The 21,692-nt window shown below is 42.1% G+C and overlaps 2 protein-coding genes across 7 annotated transcripts in view; both read right to left on the reverse strand.

The window, feature by feature from the left end:
- The window catches only part of akap10 (A kinase (PRKA) anchor protein 10), a 34,805-nt gene extending 26,346 nt beyond the window's left edge, over nt 1–8,459 (reverse strand). For both annotated transcript variants that reach the window (XM_034177790.1, XM_034177789.1), the window contains exons 1-3: nt 8,221–8,459; nt 4,815–4,862; nt 1,877–2,068 (exon numbers count right to left, since the gene is read on the reverse strand). In XM_034177790.1, coding sequence (XP_034033681.1) covers nt 1,877–2,068; nt 4,815–4,862; nt 8,221–8,242 — 262 coding nt within the window. In that variant the 5' untranslated portion in view covers nt 8,243–8,459. The remainder of the gene's footprint in view (nt 1–1,876; nt 2,069–4,814; nt 4,863–8,220) is intronic.
- Nucleotides 8,460–13,394: 4,935 nt separating this feature from the next.
- abr (ABR activator of RhoGEF and GTPase) overlaps nt 13,395–21,692 on the reverse strand; it is a 219,808-nt gene continuing 211,510 nt past the window's right edge. For 4 of the 5 annotated variants that reach the window (XM_034177793.1, XM_034177794.1, XM_034177795.1 and 1 more), the window contains 7 exons: nt 20,131–20,190; nt 18,695–18,804; nt 17,739–17,878; nt 17,375–17,509; nt 17,097–17,202; nt 15,049–15,202; nt 14,514–14,603 (listed from right to left, as the gene is read on the reverse strand). In XM_034177793.1, the coding sequence (XP_034033684.1) occupies nt 14,514–14,603; nt 15,049–15,202; nt 17,097–17,202; nt 17,375–17,509; nt 17,739–17,878; nt 18,695–18,804; nt 20,131–20,190 (795 nt within the window). Of the gene's footprint in view, nt 14,604–15,048; nt 15,203–17,096; nt 17,203–17,374; nt 17,510–17,738; nt 17,879–18,694; nt 18,805–20,130; nt 20,191–21,692 lie in introns of all 5 variants that reach the window. The other variant, XM_034177792.1, reaches the window with a different exon arrangement.

Below are 21,692 nucleotides of genomic sequence, written 5' to 3' on the forward strand. Positions count from 1 at the left end.
TGATGGAGATTTTGAACATTTCGAAATTTTTGTTTGGGCACGTGCACAGTGCATGTGCAGAGTGCATGCAAGTGTGCGGATCAAAGTCTTGCAAGTATCAGGGTACCTTAACACATCACAGCTGAACCATATGGACTGCCCCCTCACGGTCTGGCATTCATGTGAACAGCAGATTAATTGTAAAGTTTAGCTAACTGTGATTTTATGTCATGGTTACTTGTTTTTAAAGTTATAACTGTGTTAATTTCGAAGTGGTTGCGGTGAAATCACACTATGAGTGGAGGGGCTGCAGCTGCTCATACACATTGTTCAGTTGCGAAAACAGTATCGTGTTCCGCTAGAGACAGCGAGGTGCTCACTCAGTGTACCTCTGGATCCAAATACAGTAGAATATGCCAAATTTAAAGACGTTGAGGATGAAGTGTCTGTTGTCAAGGCTGCTGCAGTGAAATCACAATGTGACTGGAAGAAATGTAGCTGCACGTTCATGTAGCCTGTTAAATCTGGGCTAAAACAGCCTTGTGCGCCGCTAGACAGCAGGCTCGGCACACTTCTGGATCCAGAAACGGAAAGAATCTCAAAAAATTAGAAGAGTTGAGGATGAATTGCCCATAAGCTCTTCCCTGTGCAGCTGTGAACCCACTGAACCAAGCAAAGCACATGCGCAGCCAAGGTGGCTGAAAGTCCACAGCTCCAGAAAATAACGAGCACCTGCTCAGCAAGACCACTGATACGAGCAAATTCGGATAAGTGGTGATAGGACAAATGCATTAATCCTAAAATGGTTATAACAGGGCTGTGAAATGAAAATTGTGAAATCCGAGGAAAATTTGCAGGGGGTCGAGTCGTACCGTGTTTCCTGATATCACAGTTCACTTTTCCCGTTTATCTTTCAGGTGTGTTCATGAAGCCAGTGACAATTCCATGAATTCTTGTCCTTGTCAAACTCTTTCTAACCGTCTTTCTCACTATCTTCTCTCTGTCCGACGTCGGTCCGTGACACAGACATGCTGCACAATTCTTCTTTTAAAAACTTGAGAGCTCTAAACGTTTGTGATGTCCACATGCTACAAGAGGTTTAAGCATCTTACAGGAGCCACACAGCGTCGCCGCAGCAACCAACCAGTCCCGCTTACGACAACTGTCATAACAGCTACGCTTTGAGTGGCATTTTTCCTCCGCGAAGTTCCGCGGATCCGAGAACACAGATTTGTATCTGTAACACACAGATCAGTGTCCGCGGACTTATAAAACTTGCACGATGTCACAAAAAAAGAAACGTGTTGCGATAGACATTTTAAAGTCAGTGATGATGACAATTACAGTGTACAACACTAACACCCCCCCCCCGCCCCATGATGAAATCTGCGGAATTCCTCAGATCCGCGGAGTTTTCACAGCCCTGTTATGAATACAATTTTTATTGCTCCCCTCTCACCAAACAATGCAGACATCGTCATCTTTCTGAAAAAGAATTTGAAGTGATAAACTTAGACCAGCTTTGCTCCATTTCTTCTGATTTATTTATTTACTTTACATGATTTTGACAAAGGCAGTTTTTTTTTTTTGTTCAATGATACTGTTTATATTGCAATTTAATGTAACAATTAAGTATTTTTGTTTTTAAATATTGTGTAACACATTAAACACCCTGTTACTATTCAGGAGCACAGGCAAAAGTTACTTGTTTTCTTTGATCATTAAGTTATTTTTATAAATGGAGACCATAGTAGCATTTGTCTGTTTATTTTTTGCTGAATCAAAAAAAAAAAAAAAAAAAAAAAATCCGATCCATGGCTTAAAAACTGTATCAGATCTGAACAGTCTCTGAAGCTACTGTAAGTGATTATAATATAAGTGAATGTAGACTCCATACCCAGATCGCCAAAGTGTGCAGCCTCCATGTGGCTCGGCTGTTTCTTGAGAATGGCGGTCCGACCACGGGCAAAGGAGTCCATATTGGCAGAGATGGCGCTGATCGCTGCATGGCTGGGCCCGGCAGCTTCCTGGATGGCACTGTGGTAGCTCAGTCCTGCTGACGGGGAGTGAGAGCTGACTGGAGGTGTGACTGTATGGATGGAGGACAAAAAAAGTGGAATAATGTTAAAAACACACACACACACACACACACACACACACACACACACACACACACACACACACACACACACACACACACACACACACACACACACACACACGTGCCAGTAGATGACAGTGAGAAACATGTGAACAGTTCAGGGTGGAGAGAAGCATGAGGACACATACAGCTCTGAGCAGCTAGAAGTCAAAACTTAGGTCACATTAAATTACCGCTGTTTAAACACAGCAACAGCCAACATACAACAAGGAAATGCAAGATTCCTATAAATCACACAAAAGCACTAATTCAACAGTGACATCGGCTAGAGATTTGTGACCAAGCTCACAATATGATTTCAACCGCTCTGCCATGCCAGCTGTTTGCATAAATTATATATAATGGTGACAGTAAATCTCTTGTGATGAAATGTATTTTATGGTACCAATGCTGGCTCTCGGCTGTTTAGTAGTTAGCACTGTTGCCTCAACTAATTTACAAAGCCGTGCAAGTTGGGTGAATTGGAAACTTTCAAATTTACCGTAGGTGTGCGTGAGAGTGGGGTGTGTCTGTATGTCTATATGTGGCCCTGTGATAGACTGGCGGCCTGTGCCGGGCACACCGCGCCTTTCATTCAGCAACCGTTAGGATAGGCTTCTTTAGGCATCTAGACGTGGTGAAGATGACCTGCTGAAGTTCAAATCAAGCATCAGAATGGGGTCTAAGTGACTATGAACGTGGCATGGTTGTTGGTGCCAATCCGGCTGGTCTGAGTATTTCAGAAACTGCTGATCTACTGGGATTTTTACACACAACCATCTCTAGGGTTTATAGAAAATGGTCCAAAAAAGACAAGATATCCAGTCAGCAGCAGTTGTGTGGACAAAAATGTCTTGTTGATGTCAGAGGAGAATGGACAGACTGGTTGAAGGGGCAACTTTGTGATGCCATCACGTCAGTATGGACCAACATCTCTGAGGAACATTTCCAACACCCTGAAGCCATGTCATAAAGAATTAAGGCAGTTCTGAAGACAAAAGGGGGTCCAATCCAGTACTAGCAACATGTACCTAATAAAGTGGCCAGTGAGTGTATATCCTTACTAGTCTAAAAAGCATAGACGTTTTCTGTCATTTTGGTAGGAATGTCTCCTTTCATCAATTCTTCGTGCATCAGCATTGTTCCCCTTCATTATTCAAAGGTAAATCATTAGTGTGTACCTCTCCAAACACTCCATCTTACTATGTCAGAAATTTGCTTTAAAATATAAAAACTTTAGCCCAAAATAATCTTTTCTCCAAGCTACGCAAAAACCGATTTAAGTAAGATGTCCATTCAAAGTGACCACTCAAAAACTACATTAACATGTGCTTGGTACAGCCCTTCTCTCAATCATTTCAGTTTCATGTGACATCCAATCAGGTTTCACAGAAACTATTTAATTAAATACACAATTTTTCCTCAGCAAAGATAAAAGCATCTATAATGTTTATGAAACCTTGAATGCATGTTCTTATTTCATCCTCTCTCTTCCTCTATCTCTGCTCCAACCTTCAAAAGTCCCAACTTCACCAGACTGGGAATTCTTCAAATCATATTTGGATTAACCATGGAATTCATCAGCTGGTCTCTGAACGCTATTGACACCATTTTTTCTACAAGGATATCAGGGCTGGGGGACCCCTGTGTGCCCAGATGGAGCCTACCCTGCGAGCTATGTTCTCGACCCCTGAGAGAAGTGGCATGTTGCGTGCTTGGTACCACTCTCTGTGGAGGATGTCGAAGACTTATTTATATTTGGTTTTATTGTGGGAGGGCTGGTGCTTATTGGTTTATGTGCTGCCCTGACCTACCAGAGAACTGGCAAGACGGCTACTACCAGAACCACAACCCCTCACCTGTCCTCCATGATTAATGAGTTGGGCAAGGCGATACATTCTCAGACTGCGTTAACCTTTGAACTCAGACGTAAGTTGGATAACATCTTGGAGCAAATGTACGCCTGCAAAGGAAGATATCTGAGACCAGGGAATACTCATAAATTGGTCAGTCAGAGGAGCTGCAAATGTGTTTCTCTGCTCAACCCTAAACATGGCAGGCTTATCAGCCTCCGAAGGTCAAAATGCCCCGCTGTTTTCCTCCAGAAGAATTTCTACGGCCTTGGTGAACCATTCGGCTGCCCCTCTTATCTTCTGCCCTCCCCTACAGTCTGATGTTGTCAAGGCAACTCCAGACATTATGCACACACTGACAGAAACTGATACAAACTCATCTGACTGATACGAATTCATCTCATCTGCACACATGACGCACACACCACCACCCCCCCCCCCCCCCCCCCCCCGCCTCCAACCCTGGCGCTCTCCCACGAGCTCGTGGCTGCACAGGACACTGCTGCTTCCCCCCCACACTCACATTTCCTCAATTCGGATGATGGACTGTCTTAAAGTTTAGCACACATAAACAATACTAAATGTATATGTGCGGTTGTTTTAATTCTGATGCATGCCATTATGACGTTCAACTTGTAATAATTGTGGATTAACTGCATTTTTGTCTGAGGTGACTGGGTGTGAAGAAATTTCGTTGCACTTGTTGTAATGACAATAAATCTATCTATCTCACTAGCTATCTATCTATCTACCTAATTCCAATTCTGTTTTATCAGACTTCTTGCACACAATTCTCATCTCAGTGTTACACAACTTGTCAATAACCTCAAACAGGAACTCACCTCTGTTGATGTTTGTATCTGCTGATTTCTCAAGTTCCTTGCTTTTAGCTGTGGACGAGATAAATGAGAGCAGTGGTGTAATAACAATTTGAGCAAAAAGCACCAAAGCAGACGTCACTTTCTCTGTGGAGTGAAGATCACTGGAAAGGCTGGTGAAGATGATTTTGTAAAAGAGCTACAGAGTCAGGAAACTGTTTAACGGGAGGAAGTCAACTGGCTGAGGTGACTAGTTGGAGGTTAAACTTGTACAGTGCACACTGTCAGCATTTAATGGCACAAAGATGCTCATTCATGTTCTTGCAGATACGAGTTTCAATCTTTTGTCCTGACCCTCAGCATCCTTTCACTGATTTGTGACTCAGGAGTTTCATATCTGGTTTGTCTCAGTTCACAGCCTGACGAGAAAATCTAAAAACTTGGCTTCAAACACGACAGACCAGATGAGACAGTGAAGCTCCTTTGCTGACTTCCTGAATAATCATGAGTGGGCCCCAACTGAAATCATTTCACAATTGCTGCTTCTCACTTCTGCCTTCACATGTTTTTTACATTTAGGGTCAAACTAAAAAGAAAGAATAACTTCAAGCAGGGAGGCATCACTAATAATCAGTCTGTTCTGCAGATCACACCCATGAGCAGTTGAAAATGGGAAGTGTAATTGTATGTTTGCACCACAGCAAGACGAGTATTGTCATAGTGACGTTAAACAGAAAAGGATTTCAATACAAGAAAACAGACCAAATCTCTACTTGAGTCTCCAATGAGTATCCTGACAAACTGTAACTAAAATTTCAGGGGCTGTTTTTTAAATAAATCCTTAATATGTGAAACACCTCCATTAAGCTGTGACTACTGGTGCAACAGACACACAGTGCAGTGTGCAGTTTAATCACAACCACAACACAAGACCTGTGGGGGTCTTGGTAGCTTCCCTCACCTGCCCCTTGTACAAGACACATTTACCACAGAGTGTCATACTGTTTGTATTTTTTAAATGATTGAAGCAAATGAGGTTAAAGATAGTCAGTGACTTTTCACTATTCATCCACTGACTTATCTAAAGAGAACTGTCTGTAAAAGAGATGATTTTTTAAATGAAAACTAAACCTGATATTTAGTGTGTCCAATCACTTAAAGGCTGTAGAAATGGGGGAACTTGTTTCATTTCAACTCCATTGTGTTAGTGTACAAAGACAAAACTATGAAACTTGTGTCACTGTCTAAATACCTATGGACCTTACTGTACATGCCACCTAATAATCTGAAGACAATGCTAGAAGTAAACATTTTATTAGTTATTTAGTTACTTACTGACAGTTATTTAGTTACTTACTGACAGTTATCAATCAATATATTCACAAATCACAATACTGGAGGAAACACAGCAGATATATATTTGATTCTCAATACATTCTGATCAATTTACTGCAAAAAGAGGCAAAAGTGAAAGTGTAAACATAATAATCCATGAGCACGAAGCCAACTTTGATCTAATCAGCACCACCTAAAGGAATTAAACACCATTTACAATCCTGCCTCAGTGGCCTCGTGGCAAATACAAAAATGTATGTTGGTCATCACACTGAGAGAGAGGTGCCAGTAAATGATAACAATGAGAAATGCGTGAAAAGATCTTCACAGTTAAAGATCTTCACAGCGACCTAGTTCTTTCGTAAATGACTGAATGAACTACATCGCAAGTACTGAAATGGGTTTCCTCAGGAGGGTGTGAAGCTTGGTCATTCATGAGGAGGAAGTGGCTCAGAGTAGAGCCACTGCTCTTTCATGTTGAGAGGAGTCAGCTGAGGTGGTTCGGGCATCTGGTTGGGATGCCTTCTGGGCGCCTCCCTAGGGAATTGTTCCAGGCACGTCCAGCTGGGAGGAGACTCTGGCGAAGACTCAGGACTAGGTGGAGAGATTGTATCTCCACATTGGCCTGGGAACACCTCGGGATCCCCCAGCCAGAGGTGGTTAATGTGGCCCAGGAAAGGGAAGTTTGGGGTCTCTTGCTGGAGGTTGCCCCCGCGACCCAATGCCAGATAAACAGTTGAAGATGCATGTATGTACACTGGCCATCGCAGGGTGGTAGCTGTAGACCAGATAGAGGTTAATGAAGGATTACACATGGTCAACACTTCATAATGCTCCAACCATATTGAAAAGTATATCACATTATTTGTCTGGTTGTAGGGATTCCAAAAACATGTAGTTCAGACTACCTATGACTCAATGATATGGAGTTATGGGACACAAAGAGCATAAATTATCAAAAAGGTCATTTTCAGTTTGTACAGAGGCCAAATTTAAAGTTGCTCCAATTTTGGTTTGATATAGTGATGCAAATTATTGGTTAACAGGATTAATAAATGGAATAGTTTTGACTGTGATGAATGCTTAAGCCTCCAAAGTAATGGTCAGTCAAAGTCAACATCCATTGGATTCTATGATATATGAGATATGCTACCCTGTAATGCCATAACTAAGCAGACCAGATTATTAAGTGGTACCAAAAACCTTCTTGGCCCATAGACTATATGTAAGGAAGTTCTTTCTGCATTGCCCATCCGATATGGATTAGCATGTTGATTCGGCACAAGTTTTATGCCAGATGTCTTTGCTGACTACTACTACTAAGCCTCATGCCACAAAAAGGCAGAGAAAACACATCCCCCCAATCTTGAAACAACTCCACATTATACAGGGAATCAGAAGAAGCAGTGGGCAGCAACAGTCTGGCACCCGGGGACCAAGTCCAGATGTTGAGACGCTGCCGTGGTGAGGGGCAGAGAAAGGAGCAGACCCTAAATAAGCACGTTTTGATTATGGGAGGAAACCCACGCAGACACGGAGACAACATGCAAACTCCACACAGAAAGGACCAAGCGGGAAGCGATCCCAGGACCTTCTTACTATGAGGCAACAGTACTACCCACCAATCCAGTGGACAACAATTATTAAAATAACGGCAGGACAGACCAGGAAGATGAACCAAGCTTGTTGCTGTAAATATGTTTGATTAAATCTGATTTAATCAACTTGTCCTGGCAGACCATTCATTGTTAAATATTGTCATAGCTTATTTTTAGTGGGTTTGATGCAGCTTGGGAAAACTCGCTACTCTGCACTGACTGACTGAGAAAAGTGACATTTACGGTTGGATGGGCTCAGAATATGTGTAAATAGAACACTACTGGATGCTATGCTAACGATAAATAAATGAACCAAACCGCAACGGGAGATGCTAATGCTAACTGACCAACTCAGAACATTTAACGAACTGGTGTTTTTTTTTTTTTTTTTTTGCTCTTTTTTTATTCTCCACCCTGATATGACACGGTTAGATATTAAACACTTTTCTGCTCTGTTTTTTTGTTTGTTTTGTTTTTTGACGTTGCAGCTTTCTCACCTTTCCGCTTGAAAAACGACATTTCGGGCTTCACTCTCTGAGCGGCTCCTCAGTTCGGTGACAGCATTCTGCGGAATAACGAGCGCCTTCATTCAACTCGATCTCCTTTACGCGTTCCCGAGCGGAGAAACAGATTTTTTTTCGCAGCCGGCTGTCAAACGAGAATTTTACCCAAATCCAAAACCAGCTCGGCGGCCATGTTGTCAATAAACGACTCACTTCCGGGCTGGTGCAGCAGCAGCATTGTGGGAAAATAGGTGTTAACTGTTCTGGCCAGCAGGGGGCAATGTTGTAATGCTTTTAATCTGGCCAAAAAATAAAAAAAAATAGACACACTTTTCATTTTACTAAAACTAAACAACACGTTAAAATGAACTGAAACGATTTTAAAAGAAACTAAAATAAGGCAAAAAAAAATAAATTAAAACACAGGCTAAAATTACAACGACGTTTTAGGGCCAAATTTCTTTTTTTTAGACTTCGAGAATAAAGTAATATTATGAGAATAAAGTCTTAATTTTAAGACTTCGAGAATAAAGTAATTTTACAAGAAAAAGTCGTAATTTTACGAGAATAAAGTAATATTACGAGAATAAATTCATAATTTTACGAGAATAAAGTCATAATATTATGAGAATAAAGTCATAATATAATATTACGACTTTTTTTCCTCGTAATATTACGACTTTATTCTCGAAGTCCAAAAAAAGAAAAAAAAATGTGGCCCTAATGAATTATGTTGCTTATTACACCACCACTTGACTCCATTTGTTGCATTTATTATTTTATTGTTGTATTTGTATGATATATGATGTGCAGCCAGTATACTCTGGGTGTCAGTCCCAAGCCCAGATAAATGAGGAGAGTTACATCACGAAAGGCATCCAGCTTAAAACAAGCCAAAATAAAGATGCAGAGTACAAAACAAATTTCCATACCAGACCAGTAGAGGCCCGGGTTAATAATGACCGCCACTGGTGCTGTTGCCCAACAGGGTGCTGGTGGAAACTGGGTTTAGGAGAGATGGCAGTGGAGTTTCTCACCAGATTGTTTAATAGAACATTGGGAAGTAAGAGGATGATTGAGGAGCGGAGATGAAGTGTGCTGGTTCCTATTTTTAAAGAACAAGTGTGATGTGCAGAGCTGCAGTAACTACAGAGGCATAAAGCTGATCAGCCACAGTATGAAATTATGGGAAAGAGTAGTAGAAGCTAGGCTAAGAAAACAGATGAAGATCTGTGAGCAGCAATATGGTTTCATGCTGAGAAAGAGCACTACAGATGCAATGTTTGCTCTGAGAATACTGATGGAGAAGAATAGAGAAGGCCAGAATGAGTTACAGTGGTGTGTTTGTGGATTTAGAGAAAGCTTATGACAAGGTGCTATGAGAAGAGTTGTGGTATTGTGTGAGGAAGTCTGGAGTGACAGAGAACTATGTGAGAGTAGTGCAGGACATGTATAAGGATCGTGTGACAGCAGTGAGATGTGCAGTAGGAATGACATTCATTCAGGTGGAGGCGGGATTATATCAAGGATCAGCTCTGAGTCCTTTCTTGTTTGGAATGGTGATGGACAGGTTGATGGATGAGATCAGACAGGGGTCTCCATGAACTACAATGTTTGCAGATGACACTGTGATCTGTAGTCAGAGTAGAGAGCAGGTTGAGTCTAGCCTGAAAATGTGGAGATATGCTCTGGAGAGCAGGGGAATGAAAGTCAGTAGGAACAAGACTGAGTACATGTGTGTGAATGAGAGGGAGCCCAGTGGAATAGTGTGGTTACAAGGAGTAGAAGTGATTGATGAGTTTATACACTTGGGGTCAGCTGTACAAAGTAATGGAGATTGTGGTAGAGAGGTGAAGAAGAGAGTGCAGGCAGGGTGGAGTAGGTGGAGAAAGGTAGCAGGAGTGATTTGTGACTGAAGAATATCAGCAAGAGTGAAGGGAAAAGTTTACAAGACAGTAGTGAGATCAGGTATGTTGTACGACTTAGAGACGGTGGCACAAACAAAAAGACAGGAGGCAGAGCTAAAGATGTTGAGATTCTCTTTGGGAGTGATGAGGATGGACAAGATTAGGAATGAACATATCAGAGGGACAGCTCAGGTGGGACGGTTTGGAGACCAAATCAGAGGTGAGATTGAGATGGTTTGAACATGTGCAGAGGGACTCAGGTTATATAGGGAGAAGGATGCTGAGGATGGAGCCACCAGGCAGGAGGAGAAGAGGGAGGCCAAAGAGGAGGTTCATGGATGTGCTGAGAGAGGACATGCAGGTGGTTGATGTGACAGAGAAAGATACAGAGGACAGAGTGAGATGAAAACGACTGATCTGCTGTGGTGACCCATAACGGGAACAGCTGAGAGAAGAGGATCTGTGTGATATGTGCTTTACGTATATACTTTTATGTATTTTTTTGTTTTTACACACTAATAAATGAATTCTGAATTACAAGTAAAATAGAACAGAATAAAATCAGTGCAGGCTAAACTATTTCTCTGTCAGTTTGCACTTCAAATCAGTTAAGAAGTAAAATACTGTAGGTACTCTTTAAAAGTCTTGCAATTCTGAACAGATGCAGGCAGGTAAAAATCTTGAGTGCAGTAACATTTTATCTAACGGTCTCATTGTCACCAAACCTGGAATGTGTGTTCAGCATGCTGACCCAAGATGGCTATTGATTTTGGGGTTAAAAGGTCAAAACTCCTGAACTGTACTTTGCAAAAGCCTTCTGGAGAAAAGTGCCACATGTCAGTTTTCAGCGTTTGCCCAACACGCTGCAGGTTGGTGCACAGTATCTGCTCCTGTTAAGGGTCGTCACAGATCATCAGTCTCCATATCACCCTGTCCTCGGCATCCTCCTGTATCCGCCATCATCACATACAGTACATCAATACAGTCTTTGGCCTTCCTCTTCTTTATATAGACATGTTATACTTGATGAATCGGCATGTTGCTTTGGTGCAAGTTTTACACCTGATGATGCCCTGCCACGCAGCTGCGCAGTTTACAATGTTTACGCCTGATTGCATGCCAGTGCAGGGATCAAATTTGTGTAAGTGTCAAGGTGTTTGGTAGTAAGATCTTTAAATAAAATGTAAAAAACAAACAAAAAAAAAAACCAATATCTCATCTTGTCATGCTGTAGGCTTCATTTTATCATCTCTTTTTGCTTTAAGTTTGATCATGTCGGGGTGCACTCTGGACTTGGCACTAAAATGATTTTGTAGTTATTTCAGCACCACCATGAGTTAGACAGCTCCTCCCCTGCTGTCTGATGTCATGATGAGGTGTTGACATGCAGACCGTTGTGCACCTGTGATTCAGAGCTGGGTGTTAAATCTAGATTGTTGACCTCTTAAAAAGTTTGTAATACAATAACCCAAATCACTTGATTGTAAAACCCAACACACTATTGGCAAAAATCTACAACCCCTGGCAAAAATGATGGAATCACCGGCCTCAGAGGATGTTCATTCAGTTGTTTAATTTTGTAGAAAAAAAGCATATCACAGACATGACACAAAACTAAAGTCATTTCAAATGGCAACTTTCTGGCTTTAAGAAACACTATAAGAAATCAGGAAAAGAAATTGTGGCAGTCAGTAACGGTTACTTTTTTTTAGACCAAGCAGAGGGAAAAAAATATGGAATCACTCAATTCTGAGGAAAAAATTATGGAATCATGAAAAACAAAAGAACGCTCCAACACATCACTAGTATTTTGTTGCACCACCTCTGGCTTTTATAACAGCTTGCAGTCTCTGAGGCATGGACTTAATGAGTGACAAACAGTACTCTTCATCAATCTGGCTCCAACTTTCTTTGATTGCTGTTGCCAGATCAGCTTTGCAGGTTGGAGCCTTGTCATGGACCATTTTCTTCAACTTCCACCAAAGAGTTTCAATTGGATTAAGATCCGGACTATTTGTCTATGTGTCTTTTTGCAAGGAATGTTTTCAGTTTTTGCTCTATGGCAAGATGCATTATCATCTTGAAAAATGATTTCACCATCCCCAAACATCCTTTCAATTGATGGGATAAGAAAAGTGTCCAAAATATCAACATAAACTTGTGCATTTATTGACGATGTAATGACAGCCACCTCCCCAGTGCCTTTACCTGACATGCAGCCCCATATCATCAATGACTGTGGAAATTTACATGTTCTCTTCAGGCAGTCATCTTTATAAATCTCATTGGAACGGCACCAAATAAAAGTTCCAGCATCATCACCTTGCCCAATGCAGATTTGAGATTCATCACTGAATATGACTTTCATCCAGTCATCCACAGTCCACGATTGGTTTTCCTTAGCCCATTGTAACCTTGTTTTTTTCTGTTTAGGTGTTAATGATGGCTTTTGTTTAGCTTTTCTGTATGTAAATCCCATTTCCTTTAGGCGGTTTCTTACAGTTTGGTCACAGTGACTCCAGTTTCCTCCCATTCGTTCCTCATTTGTTTTGTTGTGCATTTTCCATTTTGAGACATATTGCTTTAAGTTTTCTGTGTTGATGCTTTGATGTCTTCCTTGGTCTACCAGTATGTTTAACAACCTTCCCATGTTGTTTGTATTTGGTCCAGAGTTTAGACACAGCTGACTGTGAACAACCAACATCTTTTGCAACATTGCGTGATGATTTACCCTCTTAAGAGTTTGATAATCCTTTCCTTTGTTTCAATTGACATCTCTCGTGTTGGAGCCATGATTCATGTCAGTCCACTTGGTGCAACAGCTCTCCAAGGTGTGCTCACTCCTTTTTAGATGCAGACTAACGAGCAGATCTGATTTGATGCAGGTGTTAGTTTTGGGGATGAAAATTTACAGGGTGATTCCATAATTTATTCCTCAGAATTGAGTGAGTCCATATTTTTTTCCCTCTGCTTGGTCTAAAAAAGTAACCGTTACTGACTGCCACAATCTTTTTTTCTTGATTTCTTATAGTGTTTCTTAAAGCCAGAAAGTTGCAATTTGAAATGACTTTAGTTTTGTGTCATGTCTATGATCTGCTTTTTTTCTACAAAATTAAACAACTGAATGAACATCCTCCGAGGCCGGTGATTCTAAATATTCTGCATTCATGTGAGTGATTTCTCCTCAGAAAACCAAAGTCCAAAATTGTAGTGTGTGTAAATGTTTCAGTCATGAAAACACAGCATGAAATAAAACAGACATGACAGGTTTTTGGTAAATTTTATATTACTTAAAAAAAAGTTCACATTGACATTTACCCTCAGTATTACAGTAAATGGAAATCTTCTCAAAGGAAGTAAAATAGATGTTTTATTTTAATCTTATATTAAAAATATCAAATAGTACTCATCTAGCAGTGCTGACAGTATTTGTGGTGAAGCTGTGGACTTGATAGCAGAAAGGTTGGCTTTGTACACAGCAGAGATGGGCTTGAGCCAGCGAGCTCTCACTCAGCTGACGAGCCGAACATGCAACGAGGCTTCTACACAAACCGAGCTAGAGATCACACACCCCTCACGTCACACTCCGACCAAACCGTCAGGCGTCCAGTGACGTGGTGAATCAAACTAAAAATAACATCACTACCTGAATAAACTCCAGAAACTGACTCCTTACAGCATTTCTCTAGTTGCACTGAACTGTACAGGCACACGTATTTTATATATATATTTAAAATAAATAGGGCGAATTTGGCCAAGACTCACTGGGTTGGCAGAAGTGCTGCTTCCAAGCCTCAAAACATCTTGTGGTCCCTTTTAAACGCACACTCACACAGACTCTCACATGCACTGCACCTGCCTCCACCACGTGCACAAACCCAGAGACGAAAAAAAAAAAAGGCTTTTGAACTAAACTGTACAGCATTTGAATGCTATTTTTCTGGAATGCCTTTCAACAGGAAAAATACACAGTACGCTGAATCAGCTGCTTTCTGAGATCACTGAAACAACGCCAGAAAAGGGCTCACGAGGTGACGCCAGGTCATCGTGATCCACTGTCGCCACGCCAGGCTTTGGGCATTTTCACCGCCCGACTCCGCCTATTGTAGTCCCGCGTTTCATGTGTGTTTGCCAAGAGACATGAACTCCTCTGCATCCTTCACAACAGAAGCATGACGTGAAATGTGAGCACGAGAGCAGAAAATCCACTTCTCCGGGCGGCTGAAGGAGAGCGGCGGGACGGAGGCTGGAAAGTGGAGACGAGCTGCCTGCTGGGAGGAGAGGTGAGGGGGCGGAGACGAAGACATGTACGGAGTCTCTCACACTCTCGGCCCGCCTCCGCGACACCTGGAAACCGCTTCCCAGAAGAGGTGGGCGGGATTAAACGTCAGTAGAAAAGTAGAGCGTGTTCCGCTTCAGTTCGGCAAAGGAGATGGGAGGATGCTGCAGGTAGTAGAGAAGTACCTGAACCTATTAAACAGAGAGCAAGATTCAGCTTTATCAACACACTCATCATCGGAAAGTCAAATTAATCACGGATTCTGCTATCGTTCTAACAGCTGTTTCAATTTCAATTTATTTTAATTTATATAGCGCCAAATCACAACAGAGTTGCCTCAAAGCACTTCACACAGGTAAGTTCTAACCTCACCAACCCCCAGAGCAACAGTGGTAAGGAAAAAATCTCTCTGAGGAAGAAACCTCAAGCAGACCAGACTCAAAGGGGTGACCCTCTGCTTGGGCCAGCTGTTCTTTCTGGGTTCCACTTTAAAGGGTCATTTCATGCAATATTAGTTTTTATCAACTTTTAGCTTTTAACTGAGCTGATAAAATGATTTTCAGTCTGGTCTTAAAACAAAAAACAAGTGCACAGTGTGCACAAACTCACAATGTGCTGGGCAAATTCTGCAGGTACCTGTGCCATGACATCATGTGACCAGATGTCAGAGGCGGAGGTGATGTTCTGTCCTTTCGTGCTCTCCGACTCCGAGGGCCTGAGCAGCGTGGGGCCAAACACTGTGGCCAGGTTATGGAGGGACATCTTGTTGACGGGCTCCTTCTCCGCCACCCTGCAGGAACAGTCAGTCAGGGAGGGCAAAGGTCAGGTTGGGTCAAAGGTTGATGCCAGGTGTGCACAGGAGCTGCACTGGCAAATTACTGGTGAGGATATACAGGGGCACACAACAGTGTGGGCTTTTTTTTTTTAAAGCATTTTTCCAAATAGCTTACTAACCAACTAAATAAGAATTCTCTATTAAAAAACTAAAATTATGCTCTTTAAACTCACAATAAAAACAAATCTCTGCAACATGATATAAATAAAAAAAAGATCAAAGCCATAAATGGAATATTGTGCGTGCGCACACGCACACACACACACACACACACACACACACACACACACACACACACACACACACACACACACACACATATATATATTTATATGCAACAGGTTGGTCATTGTGTCCCACAGCAGCCTGTACTCAAGGTTCTTGAAATGGAGCAATATCTCCACCTACTGCACAACTACCATTAATGACAGCACAACAGCATTTTGTATACATTTTTTGTTCCAAACGTTTGACTGTTACAGGCGTCAGTGGTTGTAATTGGAGAATCTTGGCATAATGCAACTTTTGTGTAGAACACCACCTTGACCTTGACGACCACTCAAGTTCTGTGACTTTTAGTATAATTTCACCTTGATGCAGAATATTACTCAAGCTTTCTGCAATTTCTGTTCAGGCCCCTCTGGGTTCCAATCAGACTTTAGAGGGTTAAACAGATTTATGAGCGCTAAATCGACACTTTTCCCGCTGAGCATAATTCTGTTTTTGTATGAATTCTATTTGTTGGAATAAGTTTGTGTTCCTGCACAGCCAGATGATGCAGCTAACTCTGAGTGCAGCAATAATGTAGAATTTGATTGCTGATGATGTGTCCTTCAGACCACACTGTTTAAAGTATCCAGAGAATTCTCTCAAGTCACTTTAGTGACTGCACCTGTCTCAGTTCATCTCTGCATGGGAGCTGGGACATGCTGAATGTTGCACGTGTCTCTGCTTCCTACTCCAACACGTCTCAATATTTACACTCCTCTCTGGTGTATGCATGAAGGTTCTCCTCTGGCACTGTTAGCTCCATGATGATGGCACTCTTGGTAGCATCTGAACACATGGTGATATCAGAATGTTTCTGCATCAGTGTGTGTGTTTTTTGCAGCACCTTTTGAGAGTGGTGACCTGAGGTTTCTGCATGTTCTGTTATCTCCCGTACAACAAGCAAAGATAGAGAGGGAACTCTGAATTACTGATGTTCTTTTCCTTGGGATTATTTTGGACCTTTAAGAGACTAACTCTTATTATTATTAGTATTATTATTAATTTGTGCACATCAGGTTGTTGAACTTGAGGAGAAACTCACTTATCTCTGCAGTGACATTCACGTCTTTGGGTCCTCTGTCTTTGAGATTGAGAGACGCCTGGGAAGAGCTTAAGTAGTCATGAGGTCGCTGGACAGAGGTGTTTGGTAATCCTGATGTCTCTACAGGAGAACGAAGGTCCAAGTCCTTAAGGTCCTGGTGCCTCACGTCTTAGTATTTGGTTGTGAGACCAGTGACCTGAGTTGATGACTAGATGTCTGTGCTACCAGGTCTTCTTGGAGGATCCTGGTTACTTCTGAGATGTGGAGATGAACCAACTGCGCACCATTGTGGTTGCCATCCAGGACTCAGGTTGGCTGGAGGATGCAGTGACCTGCAGCACCAGACTTATTGGACGGTTCTACTAGAGCTGGTATATGTTTGAATGTCTATTTTATGGGTGTTTAAAGTGAATGTTTTTTTTTATGTAGTTGGTTGGCACAGTGAACCTCCAAAACTTGACTTACTGGTGTAAAACGCTTTAATTCAGGGAGGGTTATTTAAATCTGACCAAAGATTCTAGACCTGTGTGTGTGTACCTTTTAAGATGCTCCAGCAGGGTCAGGAAGGTCATGAGGTTGGGGTCAGGCAGAGAGCGCAGGAGGTGCATCATGCAGTTCTCCTTGGCTGCTGGGTCTGAGAGAGCTTTGAAAAAGGAGGAACATCGAATCATCAGTCCCATGACAGATTTTTAGCTTTATCTCCAGCCTGTTCAGCCAGACAACTACAACTCCCTGTTAACACTCTAGAGTGACTCACTAAAGACAAACACACTTCCTGGCATAAAGCTTCAAGGTCACTGGGTGAAAGGTCGCACCTATGCCTTCCATGAAGGCGGGGTAGAGGCGGTCGGTGAGCAGAGGCTCCGGCAGCTCCCTGAAGTAGAGCTTCAGCGTTCCTGCGATGGCGTTGATGTCCATGTCACTCAACATCACCAGGATATCTTTGGTATCTGCAGACAAGAATGGATGATTAGACCAGGACCTGATCACACGACTCACAAAACCACAGCTGCTTTCCAGGAATGATTCCATCCCCACATCCACAACGAGAGCTGTAGGCGGGCTGGGTATTAATGATGTAACACCAGCGTGACAGATTGCAAAAGACTCTTGTGCAACAGAACTTTACAATCATAACAGCTTTCACAAAGTCTTCATATAATCTGGGCGGAGTCTTACTGGTGTCGAACGCTAATTTGAGGGCCTGGATATCAGTGGCCACCCCTGAGATCCTGTAGATTCCTACTTCATCAATCCCCCTTTTCTCCACTTCTTCAATGCACTGGCGGACGATGTAAGGCACCTTGGAGCGCTCGCGCCTGTAGACATAATCATCAGTGTCAGCAGTGATCAAGCATAAGGGGGTCTAGGGTGGGGACTGGCAGTATAATGAGCCCTTGTCTCATCACTGTAAAACACTCAATCTGGCTGAAAGTGAACGGCAGCTGGAGCTTTCCCTTTTTCCTGTAGCTAATGTGACTATAGGGTAAAGGGGTCCCAGCTATGCCTGACAATATTGTAAACAATTCTGTTAGAGCACCAAAAAAAAAGAGAGCAGTGTCAATCCTGCGTCATTAACCTGAAGCACACACCTGAAATCAAACCTTAGCCTACAATTTGGTAGTCAAACTCCAATCCAACACAGCCACCTGCTAAAAGCTCATATCCAGGTGTTATACAGGCCCGGTGCTTATATGCAGGTTCCGTAGTGTGAAGTGCATGTGAGTCTATGATTCCTCTTGGACGGGACGCTAGCCTGACACAGGTTACCTCCCCAGCCAAAGCCAGGACCCTTTACAGCTGGGGGGACTGGGACTTTGTATATAAAGACCCAAACAGGTAGTCTGAAGCACTCATCTGGACACAAACCCAGTTATATAGATTGGTAGTCCAGTCCTGATCCCACAGATCCACCTCTTCTATACTCATATACAGCAGTTATGGACTGACTGTCCTCAGTTATAATTTGATCAGGATCCAGAGGCTGATCTGGTTTAATGTTGGTCCTCGATCCAGGTATAAACTCCAGCGTGTGCTATTCTTTTTTTGTTGTTATTGTGGGTGTGTGTATCATAAAACAGTTACTAATTGAGGCTTGAGGACATTGTCTGTCTGGAGTGTGAGAGTGGACTTACTTTGTCACCACGTTGATTTTGACTCCAAACACCCCACTCTGTTTTTTGGACGGCGTTCGCTTCAAGCTTAAGTCTCGACTTGTAAACTTCATGGAGAACTCCACCTTGATCTGATGAGAATAACAAACAGTTACTAAGGGACCTTTTAAAACGTGCTACATTTAGCTGAATTCTCCACTTTGTCTGAACTTCAGTGTTGATTAAATACAGTTCTGGTCTAAAGTATTGACACCTGTGATTTTCAAGTAGAAAAGTCAGAATATCTTCAGAAATAAATGTAAATGAACCATTTTAGTATAATTACATCAATTATTTTCACATGTACAAGGTTAGTGAACAAATATACAATAATACATACACAAAATGTACTTTGGACACAGTTATTGGTGCCTTCACTAATATTTGGTTGCAGAATTTTTTTGCCAACAGCCACAGCTTCTTCACATTTCCTGTAGCCATCGAGAAGCTTCATGTAATTGTCTGCTGGCACTTTCTTCCACTGCTCTTACAGGAGTCTGTTGTACCCCAGTGGCAGATTTCAGCTCTCTATGAAGGTTTTCAGCGGGATTTATGTCAGGACTCACTGCTGGACACTTTAAAATTGTCCACCCTTTCCTTTGTGCTGTTGAATGTACACTTTGGGTCCTCGCCTTGGTGAAAGATTCGAGACCTTTACCTTGAACAAGGTGTTCTGGCACTGAGCAACAGATCTGGTACCGAAATGTCTTGGTAATCCTTTGATTTCAGCAAAGAAGATCCACAATATGTTGAAATCGCCACCGTTTTACTGAAGAGAGGCTCTTCTTTTCCTTATGGGCTTCATTTGGTCGCATGTCAACGAACTGATGCTCTGCAGTTCTAACTGTCACCATAAGTCAATGCATGGCCGTGTCCAGGTCCAAACCCGAGGTGGGCACCTGGAACCTCCATGGAGCCAATACCCGGGCCCAGCTTATATTTTATGCCTGTATGTTTTTTGTTAATTGATGATGTGAAAGTATTTAGTTGTTGAATAATTCAGCAAATTTCATTAGATACAAAAAAATTACAATTTAATTTTGATGTCATTCTGAAATATGCAAAGTAAGTAAGTCCCTCTGACCACTCCCTTGTTTTCGACTCGGGGTCGCCACAGCGGTTCCGAGGTGGATCTGCACGGTGAATTGGCACAAGTTTTATGCTAGATGCCTTTCCTCATGCAACTCTGCATTACATGGAGAAATGTGGCATGGGCACACTAACCACTCCCCCCCCCCCCCCCCCCAACTATGTACATGCCAATAATTTTAATACGGACTATAGCCTTTCCTGTATAAAATATTGCCTAGTCAGAAAAACTGGCCAAACACAACAAACCACATGATGATATTTAGACTGTGTACCACAATCGACATACTGGAATCATTCTGTTAGACAAACATTTGAGATGGTCTCACCCCATTCATCTCTATAACGTCCATGTGCCAGTTTTTGGACTGAACCGTCTGTGGATCCAACTGAAAGACAATTTGTACGAGGTCAAGCCCAGTCTGAATATCCACAGACAACAGACACATAAATATACTGAATAATACTCTGTAAGGACACAATAATCATTAATCAAATCACATCATCAATACATCTGTGCATCAGAGCGTTATGGAAACCAAACTGAGGCAGCAAAGAATGCCCTGTTTTTGTGTATGCAGACTGAAATCAGTCTTCCTTAACAGTTTATAAAGACCAAAATATAAAGAGACAACAAGTCACTAACTGAGAAAATAAAGTTGTCTGTTATTCACATTTTATAGCTTTTAAAGTGGAGCTGTTTTTTTTTTTTGTAAACCATGTCTGGAGTTCTGGTTCAGTGGAGACATTTTTAGGGAATGATGCCACTTATGTTTCCCCCAGATGCCCTCTGCAGCGTCTCGGGGGGTCTACAGGCTCCAGATTGGCTGAGGCACACCGGCCATACTTCCCCACACAAATTCTCGGAGTCTGGATCGCATACGTCCCCTGAAGCCCTCAGAAAGGAGTCCTGAGACGTGATAGTTGAGAACCTGTTGTAAGTACGGCCTCCCGGAGTCTCTTCTCCAGCGTGCTCCCGACTGTGCGAGACCAACAGCGGCTAATGGCTTTTTTTATGGCCCTCTCAGTTTCTACGCCGTTATGTCATAAGAACTTTAACGACTGTTGGGCGAGCACATGTCTTACTGTCAGCATTAAGCCGCAACCATTAAAAGTTCTCAGTGAGCGTATTTCATTCCCTCGTAAAAAGACTATTTGGCCCAATTTTCTCGCGTTCCTATTATTGTTGGAGACTGCACTCCCCGTGGGGTTGGGGGTTCAAGACAGGGGACAGGTAATCACTGACACAGCGTCTTTATGTGACTTTAGGCAGAAGTCCAGTACTTATTTAACCCTTCACGAAAAAAGAAAATGTCCTTCCACTGATTTCTTCCCTCACATCCCTAAAAAACAAACAAACAAACAAACAAAAACAAAACAAAACAAAAAAAAAACTAATTAAATATGAATGGAGTCAAAAAGGGTTGTAAAACCTAAGAGGATCCTTTACAACCAGCGGGTAGGCTCAGTGACCTCTCTGGAAACCCTCTCTTCAATTAAGCTAATTTTTTATGTTTAAATTTCAATAAATAAATAATCCAAGAGACTAAAGGATGCAAACAGTTGTGATTATTTATGCCATTTATAACGTATAAGATATTACATGCAAATGTGCTTTGTGTACATATAAGGCCTTCAGCTGTTGCACAGTGATTTATTTCAGGCTTAAATTAGACTTCTGGGAGCAGTTCAGAAACTGTGGGACACAAAACCAGACAAAATGTAACTGGAAGAGGATTTATCCTGATTTAAATTTAACAATGTAATTGTTAAATTAAAAAAAAAAAAAAAGATTAGATACAAGTTTCTTGATCCCTTGGGAAGACTCCCTCAGGGAAAATAAGGTTCCAACAGCATTGTACAGCAGCACACAGGGTAAGAAGCACACAGA

The sequence above is a fragment of the Thalassophryne amazonica genome, chromosome 9 (assembly GCF_902500255.1).
Source record: "Thalassophryne amazonica chromosome 9, fThaAma1.1, whole genome shotgun sequence".
Taxonomy (NCBI): domain Eukaryota; kingdom Metazoa; phylum Chordata; class Actinopteri; order Batrachoidiformes; family Batrachoididae; genus Thalassophryne; species Thalassophryne amazonica.